Source organism: Hibiscus syriacus, unplaced genomic scaffold (assembly GCF_006381635.1).
Source record: "Hibiscus syriacus cultivar Baekdansim isolate YM2019G1 unplaced genomic scaffold, ASM638163v2 tig00110053_pilon, whole genome shotgun sequence".
NCBI lineage: Eukaryota > Viridiplantae > Streptophyta > Magnoliopsida > Malvales > Malvaceae > Hibiscus > Hibiscus syriacus.
The window spans coordinates 105,489-115,502 of NW_024062577.1; the positions used below are offsets into that span (position 1 = coordinate 105,489).

The 10,014-nt window shown below is 35.4% G+C and overlaps 2 protein-coding genes across 2 annotated transcripts; both read left to right on the forward strand.

Annotated features, from left to right (window-relative positions):
- The first annotated feature begins 6,797 nt into the window (after nt 1-6,797).
- Nucleotides 6,798-7,425, forward strand: LOC120214121 (18.1 kDa class I heat shock protein-like). Its single transcript, XM_039212093.1, has one exon. It carries the CDS (start codon nt 6,878-6,880, stop codon nt 7,322-7,324), a length of 447 nt encoding a protein of 148 aa, XP_039068024.1. The 5' UTR covers nt 6,798-6,877; the 3' UTR covers nt 7,325-7,425.
- A 1,128-nt stretch (nt 7,426-8,553) lies between these two features.
- Nucleotides 8,554-9,054, forward strand: LOC120214133 (copper transporter 4-like). The gene has a single exon (XM_039212101.1). The coding sequence runs from the start codon at nt 8,554-8,556 to the stop codon at nt 8,941-8,943; it is 390 nt and encodes a 129-aa protein (XP_039068032.1). The 3' UTR covers nt 8,944-9,054.
- The last annotated feature ends 960 nt before the right edge of the window (nt 9,055-10,014 follow it).

Here is a 10,014-nt window from a genome sequence, read left to right on the forward strand (position 1 = left end):
CTTTCCCATCATCGTACCGACCTCAACCCCGATATCATCACAATAGGTGTTCTAAAGGATTTTACACCTTATTTTTCCTTAGGTCTATATATTACCATCACTTTACTTCATCCCATTCACCAAACCATTTGAGAGCATCTCCAAAACCTTATTGATCTAAAGTTTCGCGCATCCCCTAATCTCTTTTGCAACAATGTCAAAAGAGGTTCTCCATCTCATGAACCAACTCTCATTCACCAAAGAAGAAGTTGTCGTTTTTGAAACACCCTGAGTCATAAAAGAAAAAGATCTAGACGTTATGGACAAGTGGATAGTTGGAAAGTCACTCAAAATCTATGTGTAAGCACAAAAGAATTGAGAGAGAATCGTCTTAAAAAAAGTCTTGCATCCTTGTTCGCTTTAGGGAATCAATTGTTTTGATATCTAACATTAAGCAGGATTGTTTTAGTGTGTTTATTTCTCTCTTACATGATTTTTGAGAAGTGTTAGATGATCCACCTGATGGACACCGGAAAGAGGAAAATAACACCAAACCGATCTAATTCAATGTTCCATCGTACCCCATCAAACAAACAATCTCGGACGAACCAAAGAGTTAGATTCGCTGCAAAAAGGCTACATCCAGGAAAGCCCTAGTCATTGTGCTATCTCAGTGACGAAACACGATTTAAACCACTCTACAAGTATGTATGTTTTTATCTATGTTGATGATATTCTTATCTACTCATTTTCTGTTGACCAGATTCAAATACTTGAATTTTGGCAACAAAACATACTTCAACAAAGGTTATCATCTATAGTAACCACAAATTCTTTAAGTGGTTAAAAAATCAAGGTAAGAAAAACATAGTTGAACATGCACTATCCAGAAGGTACACTCTCACCTCTTAAACACATATTATTATTTCAAGAATTGAACATATCAAATATTTATATCATGATGACTCGGAGATTTTTGATAAATATATTCATTCTTATAAAAGTGCTTTTAATGAGTTCTATTTTTGTAGATGGGTTTTCTTTTAAACTTAATAGGTTTTGCATTCCACAAAGCTCTTCACAAGAATTATTAGTTCCTAAACCGCACTTAGAAAACTTCATGGATTACTTTCACGAACCACTTAACATTATTTTTAAACACTCATTCTCACCACACACGAATGAAACCATGAAGAAAAAATATGAATCAATCACACACAAGCGCCATGTTGAAATTTAACATAAACGCCGTGTTACTAGACTTGTGTGCAAAAGATGATTTCAAGGCAACAAGAAATCAGTTTCAACAAGGAATAAACCTCTACTAAAGCTCATAAAGAGACATCACATTGATTCGGATAAGTTTTTTACAAGCTTATCATTCAACACATCTAATTCTCTTTCTCTTAGATTTTCATATTTGTTGATGAATCCTTTTGAGGAGAGGGGGAATGATACATGCACAAGAGTCTATAATGATGACAACGCTTTCTTATTTGGACTAAAGTTTCTACTCGAACCTATTAGAAGAACAAAGTCTCGAAGATTCAAAGCCTATCTATTCGGTAAGTATAATACGAATGGATTCTTTAAAGATCCTAATATTTCTCCCTTTGATGTTTCAGATTCGAGGTCGAATATTTTTTAAGAGAGAGAGGATGATAAATTCATCACAAGCCTCATATCAAAGGAAGATGGACCAACGCTTCTAATTTATCAACACGACCTAGCCTTGGAAAAGAATACCAAAATAGAAGCATAAAATTAAGATATGTCTTCTGAACGACATGTCTTCTGGAGTTACAGCCGACTCTCTCTTATCTTTTCAATGGTTCTTGAATAGACTCAATCTGATATTCAAAATTAAAATATGTTCATTTTAGTAAAGGCAACATATGCGTAAAATCTTATACGAAATTAATACATGATTTTGTAAATATTACGAATTTTTAATATTTTATTGATTATTTGTAATATAATTTAATACAGGATGATACATTATCTTTTAGGATTAAATTTATTATTTTATTAGGAATTAAGATAGAACTAAAAACAATTATATTTAGTTTATTGATATTAGGATATCTTTTATTTATTATTTTATTACATAGTTATGTTACAACAAGGATTCCTCCTCACGTATACAAATGAGGCTCCTCCTAACACATCTTTTCTTTGAATAATATTACATGAGCACGATTTTGCATGAGTTGATTGCCTTGTGTCTTCAAAGCTTCTTTTCCTTTGTGTTCTTTTCATTTTCTTGTGAGAGAGATCTTCACACTCCAATTTGCCTGTTCATTGTGATTAGGTGGGTTGTTTAGAGTCGTATTATTGAGATTGCCTTTTTATTGCGACTAGGAGGGTTCGATAGGACATTTATCCGACTATTTCCATCATATCATCATCAGCAGCATCAAGTTCACGCCACCTTCACCATATCCATAAGCTTATACATACCAAGGGAAATTTCCAATTTAGTTTCTTTTTTCCGTTTATTATTTTTCAATTCTGTTTTCATATTCCTAATCCTTATATTTTCACCTAACTAACACCTATCTTCTTGTTTCATTCCGTGTAAGGATTAATTTTGCTGAAAACCCTAATTTGACTAAGTTATCTTATCATATCTCTTCCATTATCTTTACTTGTATTTATTCTTTTAATGTTCTTTCCCCTTATTAATCTTTCTCTCAATTTCCAGCACACCATATTGTCGCCACCCACATCTCCCGCTCATCCTCTCATTCTTTGATCGAGTCTAGAGATTTCTAGGTTTAATTCTTCAACGATGAGCAACATTCATCATCTGTTGACACTTCTCTATCATTGGACCAAAAACCTGCTCTCCTTCGGACCTAGAGAAATCTTCCTAAAATCAGTAGCTCAAGCTCTCCCCACATATGCTATGTCTTGCTATCTCCTTCCGAAGGGCATTATCAATGATATCACAAGACAGATCAGAACCTACTAGTGGTCGCGAAGACATGAAAGAAGAGGATGGGCAATGGTTGCCTCGGAAAAAGTTTACAGATCTAAATGACTAGGAGGATTAGGATTTAGGGACCTGAATTTGGACAATCTGACTCTTCTTGGAAACCAAATTTGGAGATTTCTTCATTAGAACTCGCTAGTCTTTCAGGTGTTCAAAGCAAAATATTTTCCTAACTCATATTTCTTTAAGGCAAGAATCAGAGATAAAAGCATCATATGTGTGGACAAGTTTATTCAAGTCAAAAGAGGTGTTGAAAAATGGATTCTTCTAGAGAACCAGCATAGAAAGAAAATGAAAATGTTCTTGGATAATTGGGGGGACTCCTCACCCATCTCATATCATGTACTTACAGAGATAACATCAAATCCCTTACAAATGAATTGATTTCATGATCCCTGATTCCACAAAATGGGATATCAACAAGGTGACTTAACTTCTCCACCCGGATGATGCCAACAAAGTTATCTCAACACTCATCACACCAACCCAATTAGAGGACAAATGATTTAGAGCCACCATAATACCAGATGCTATTATGCTAAATCGGGATATAATTGGCTTTTGCTGAAGAAGAATATTCCAGTGTAACAAAGGAAAAATATGGAAATTATTTTCAAACTTCCTATCTTATCAAAAATCCAAATTTTTGGATGGAGAGTTTTCCATTATGCACTTCCAGCAGGGGGTAAGTTGAAACAAGCGAAACTTTCTGAAGGAGTCTATCTTGTGTGTAGTGAGGAGACCGAGAATCTAATGCATGCTCTTAAGGATTGTATCAAAAGAAAGAGAGTTTTGCAAATTTCTGAGCTTGATGAGGTGATTATCAATTGGCAAGGAAGCTCATGCAAAGACTAGCTCAAATGGGTCTATGATAAAGAAATGCAAGAAGACAAGGATGTCGTAATGGCATCATGAAGTTTGTGTGAAGAACTAACAGCGGCAAACATTGATGGAAGACCCTCCCCCTCTCTCCAAATTCCCCACAGATGTCTCACTTGGAAAAAGCCAAACAAGAATACGATTAAAATTAGGGCTTGTAAGCCTATGGAAAATATCGCAGCTATTGGTATAGTGGCTAGAGATCATAATGGAATGGTTCTGGGAGGTATGTGTAGACCAATTAACCACCCATTCATAGCGAAGTCGGCTAAGGTAGAAGCGTTAACCCAAGGGATCAAACTTGCTGATGAAAACAGATGGAAAAATGCAATCATCGAAGAGGATGCGATAAACATCGTGAACATGTTTGTCAATCATAAAGAGGATGCTTTAACCATCGGATTGCTGCTCAATGAACCCATATCATTGCTGATCAACGAAGCCATATCATTGCTGAATGCCAATTTTTTTTGGATTTGCCAAAATGACCAACAAAATCGTAACGCGAACTCTAATTTTTCAACTCAGTTTCCAAATTCGCAACGCGAATATCCAGATTCGCAATGCGATTGTAAGATTAGCAACGCGATTTTGAAAAATGTGTTGCGATAGTTAAAATGTATTGCGATAGTTAAAATGTGTTGCGAGAGTTTGAAAAACATGTTGTTGCGATAGTGAAAATGTGTTGCGATAGTGAAAAATCAAAAATAAGTTTACATTTTAACTATTCCAAATTCACGTGGAGTTTGAAACAATAAAGAATGTGTTGCGATAGTGTAAAAGATTCCCAAGCCATTTGTAAGATCTTAGTTTGAAACAATAAAGAATGTGTTGCGATAGTGTAAAAGATTCCCAAGTGTTTGCAATGCACAATTCCACATAGTATTGGAAATACTATTGGGAATGGGTATTTAAGGCTTGGATTTCCCACTTCCTTGTTTAGTGGAAGAGAACAAGGGGGACTCTCGCGCACCGCCGCCGCCGCCGTCCCGTCTCGGGTCAGGGTCGGGGTCGTGATCGTGGTCGTGTTAATACGTGTCTTCGACACGTCCGCGCGGATACTATCTTTTTAGAGAAAATTCTTAAGAAATCGCAACGTGAACTTGGACTATCGCAACAAATTAAAATCGCGTTGCGATAGTCAGAATCGCGTTGCGATTTTGTATTATCACGTTGTGATAGTCAGAATAGCGCTTCGATTATGTATTATCGCGTTGCGATAGTCAAAATCGCGTTGCGATTATGTATTATTGCGTTGCGATAGTCAGAATCGCGTTGCAATTTTGTATTATCACGTTGCGATAGTCAGAATCGTGTTGCGATTTTCCAAATTCACGTTGCGATTTGCGAATCTGGAAACTGATTTGCGATACTGGAGATCGCGTTGCGATTTTCTAAAATCGCAATGCGATAGTCAAAATCACGTTGCGAATCTGGAGGTCATTTGACAAATCGAAAAAAAGTTGGTCAAAATCGTATATTATAAGGTATTTTCGGTCACTGAGATTATTTTCTCTATAAATAATCACGAGGAAATTTGAACCTAGGTCAAATAAATAACTCGGAAGTACCAAACCACATAAACAAATATTATCAAATTAAAAAGATTTCATATATCTAATAAAAAACTTGCATATTACAAATTAAATATATAAATAGGGACGAAGTTTAGATTCCAATTCAAAAGGATAAATAATTAATCATAAAATAAGAGGATCAAGTATAATTAATTAAAATTTAGAGTCTTAATTTAATATTTATTCATATATATTTTAATAATAAAAAATATAGGATACTAGCCCGGGACGAAGCATATATATATATATATATTGGAATTACAAAGAGAAGAGAGTTTAAGCAGAGTTAGGCTCGCAAGGCAAAGGACCAAAACAGTCTATATCACCAGCAGCTGAATCACATCTGGAGGGTCGTGGAAGATCGTCATGTCTTGTGATGGCGGTATGGAAAGCTTTGCAATGGCATCGGCAATGTAATTCTCAACACGTGGAATGCAACGAATGTCTGTCATCCATCCTTTTGACCGAATTCTGGCAATTGCCCGAACTAGGTTTGAGGAGGAGGAAGCAGCATTTCTGCGTTGATCATACAAACAACTTGCTTGGAGTCTGATTGAACCTGGGACCAAGCAATGTAATCCAGAATAAATAGCCCATAAATCAGCATGTAAGGTGTCAAGAATTCCAATGATTTTATTAAAAGCCAACAATCCAACAACTATTGTTGTCTCGGATTAAACCCCAATGGAACCGAGACCAGACGTTCGGGAAACAGCTCTATCAACATTAAGACAACCATCCCGGGGGGACGTTTCCAGGAGTACGATTCAGATGGAATTGGAGGTGCCTTGATGGGAGAATCCGAATGATCATTATAGCATCTGGCCCAATTAAGATTAGCTCGAAACAGCGTGGCATTAGGAGTCTAATAATTATAAAAACCAAATCACTTCTACGCTTCCATATCTGCCAAATAATAGCTGGAAAAAAGAATCTTCCAAGGCAAGTTCAGTGTAGGATGCGTGGCATTTGAAGCAAGATTCATCGATAGCCAATTTTTGATGTCCAAATCAAGCGGACGACAATAATAATTCACGTGTAGATGTTACTGATTACCATTAGTCATTTAATTAAAAATATTTATTAAAATCAATATTCGGATTTACCGCTTTATATTACCAACATTAGGAACATATTTTTATTCTGAAAATGACTATCCCATTCAAAGATTTCAACATTTATTCGGATGCCATATTCTTTCAAATCCCTTTCATTATATCGATTAAATAAATTCCATCTTAGCTTGAAAGAAAAGTCTTCTCTTTAAACATCATGCATGCAGAACATCAATCATTCCACTATTTCACATAGAATTTCCCACATCCATGCAGCCCATTTTTCCCTTATAAAAACCTTCACTATCTTAGCCTCGCATTTATTGCCTTTGCCTAGTCAGTTTTACGACCATGTCCATTATCCCGAGAATTCATCACACGCACTGTTCATCATGACCCTTACAACCAGCGTCCGGCAGTTTGGGATCCGTTCCAAGAATTCCGGTACGGAGAAGCAACCTAGTTACAACGACTGTTCCGCCTGTTTTCCCGGCCGAATCACGGTTCGAGCTGACAAAGCTGGACTGGAAGAAACCCCGGAAGCTCACGTGTTCGTAGCTGAACTTCCGGAGCTTAAGAGGAACGAAGTGAAGGTGGAAGTGGAGGAGGGGCGAGTGCTCAGCATCCGCGGCGAGAAGCGCGGAAAAGAAGTGAGCGGCGACATGTGGCAGCGCGTGGAACGTAGAAGCGGGTCGTTCGTGAGGAGTTTCAAGTTGCCGGAGAGCGCGAAGGATAAGCTGACGGCGTGTCTGGAGAACGGAGTGCTGACCATCACAGTTCCTAAGAAAGAGGCCAAACACTACCCTAAAAGAAGCATTGAGATCCATGGCAGAGAGTGATCCCTTTCATGAGAGAAAATCTTGATGATCTTATATAAATAAATAAAGAACTTTCATATGAATGCTTTGGTGTGCTCCTCTTAATGTCTGGTTTTAGTTCCTAAGGATGTACTTTTCATATTAGAATAATGCATCAAACGGTTTGAGATGTTGTGATTATGTATGAGCATTGTGCTACTCTTAATTTGGTTTTAAAAAAATTGATTTAAAATTTATTAGACTTTGTCTATACTGAATTAATGCTCATTAATATTATTACCAATCTCAAATTTATTTTTGAAAAGCAAATCATATAATAAGTCTAATTTATAAGATAGATACCCAAAACATTTTTTTAACCAGAATAGCGTCTAAACAATATTTTTTTTATTAAAATGATACACTATAGATAAAGGTGTATTTTGTAGGACGCATCTTTACTTACATGGTAGATCTTTCCAATAGTTTTTGTACACTGATATCATCTAGGAAGAAAATGAAAGAAATGGAGAATAATGAGCAAAAAATTATTTGCATGAGCTCGAGTCAGGCAACGACATATATATAAATCTTATTTTCAATCACTCAACGAGTACATATTCAAAAGAATATATTTAAATACTTTAAAAATTCACATATATAAATAATATGAGATTTAAGGATATCATGACAAAAACCTATTGATTTCAAGTCGTCAAAGTTAAATCTTAAAATCTAACCAAACAAATCTTAAAACTTGATTAGACTTGTTGTCTTATGAAATACTCAGAATTCTAATATCAAAAATTGTCTGACTATCATACTAATTTAAGTTTAGTCATATTTTAAGAACTATATTTGAAAGTTATCAACAAATTTTAGCGAGTCCACACTATTTATATATGTATATATTTTAAAAAAATATCTTTTAAATATATATTGAGTGATTGAAAATAAAATTTCTATATGCGGATTTATTAGCAAGTACCCCATTGTTTGTTGTGCAGGATATTGGAAATCACTCTATGGCGGATTTATTAAAAGAGATGATTTCTTTACGTACACCAGAAAACGGTATAAAAAAGCGAGTATTGCAAGTGCCAGCTCCAGGGGGATTGCTTGGAAACCAGTTTTGCAGGATTCTAAAGTGAAAATATTAAACAAAAAGAAGAAGAACGATTCTATATTTCCTTCCATTGAAAACCCTCTTTATATTCTTGGGGGGGGGGGGGGAAGCCAGACAAAACAGAGGAAGAAGAAACAAAATGAACATGGGGAGCATGTGTCAAACGTCGTCGTCTCACAACACGACCGCACTCCACACGCATCCACAATCAGCCACGCACACGAGCTCCTATTGGGGCCACGAATCCCAAATCCTCTTCTCGGGTTGGCCCGGTTCCAGCAGCGGCATGTATGCACTCGCTTTGTTCTTCGTATTTGGCTTGGCCATGATGGTTGAATGCCTCTCGTATCGCACCATCGTTAAGCCTGAGGCCAACAAGGTGGCCGCTTGGTTCTTTAAGACGGCCATGCATACCATTCGTGCCGGCCTGAGCTACGTCGTAATGCTGGCTGTCATGTCGTTTAACGGCGGCGTCTTCCTCGCTGCTGTTATCGGACATTCTGTCGGCTTCTTGGTTTTTGGGAGTAAGGTGTAAGGATTTGGAAAGCAGGGATGGACTGAGAAACTGCCCGACCTTAGTCCTGGGAAATAGTATATGTAGAGCTTGAGGGGTTAAGGTTGTAATAAGTGAAGTTTCATGATCTTGATCTGTAATAATTCCGTGTAAAGATTCGATGTGGGAATCGTTAAATTTGTTCAATTCATTTTCAATATCTAAAGAAAATCTATTTGAATTTCAAGCTATTTCACTAATCAAACTTAACAACAATTCTCACACTAACAATATTTAACTAAGCTGCTCATTCATTAGCTCCGCTCATCATTAAAATATCAACATAGCTTTATTCTAGACAGGGCAATATTCAATAATAAAATCAATATTTTTTCTTTAAAAATTCTGATTTTGAATAATTATGTATATAGAATGCATTGTCAATTAATTAATAAAATTATGAACATACTCAGACTATTCAAAAGAATTACAAATTAATAAAATTCATTAAATGATCTTAGTAGTAAAAGAGATTGTTATTCTCCCTAAAGTTTCGAGTTCAATCATCTAAGTCTACATAGTGGGTACGACTAAAAAAGATTTTAAACATATATTATCTTGTAATCTTCTCAAATTATTAAAAAATTGACAATCAAAATTAATTGATAAAATTAAAAGATTGATAACAATTAAGTAAATAATTGATCTAATTAACAAAATTAAGAGTTTGATAATCAAAATAGAATCCGTCCATAATTAAGTGGTCATTCATGTAGTATATCATTTTGCCATAAAAATCTTCTCATCTTCAATATTTAATCCCAAATCATCAATTTACAATCATCTAACGGTCTTAAAGCAAAGGATAACTTCAATCATTAATTTATATTCATCCGATAATCTTAAATTATTGTAAAACGTTTTTATTATTATCATAAATCATACCTCATATCAATGTAAAAACTTTTCAATTTTACATTATATAATAGATCCTACTCCTAATAAGTTATTATTATATTTTATTTTAAATGCACTGTTACCCCATTAAAGTATGTCATTTGTATCTCATTTGTCCCATATCGTTAATTCTATTAAAAATATCAAGGGTAAATT

What these genes read in the sequence shown, in the direction of transcription:
- LOC120214121 (XM_039212093.1), top strand. Translation starts at nt 6,878, where the DNA reads ATGACCCTTACAACCAGCGTCCGGCAGTTTGGGATCCGTTCCAAGAAT.
- LOC120214133 (XM_039212101.1), top strand. Translation starts at nt 8,554, where the DNA reads ATGGGGAGCATGTGTCAAACGTCGTCGTCTCACAACACGACCGCACTC.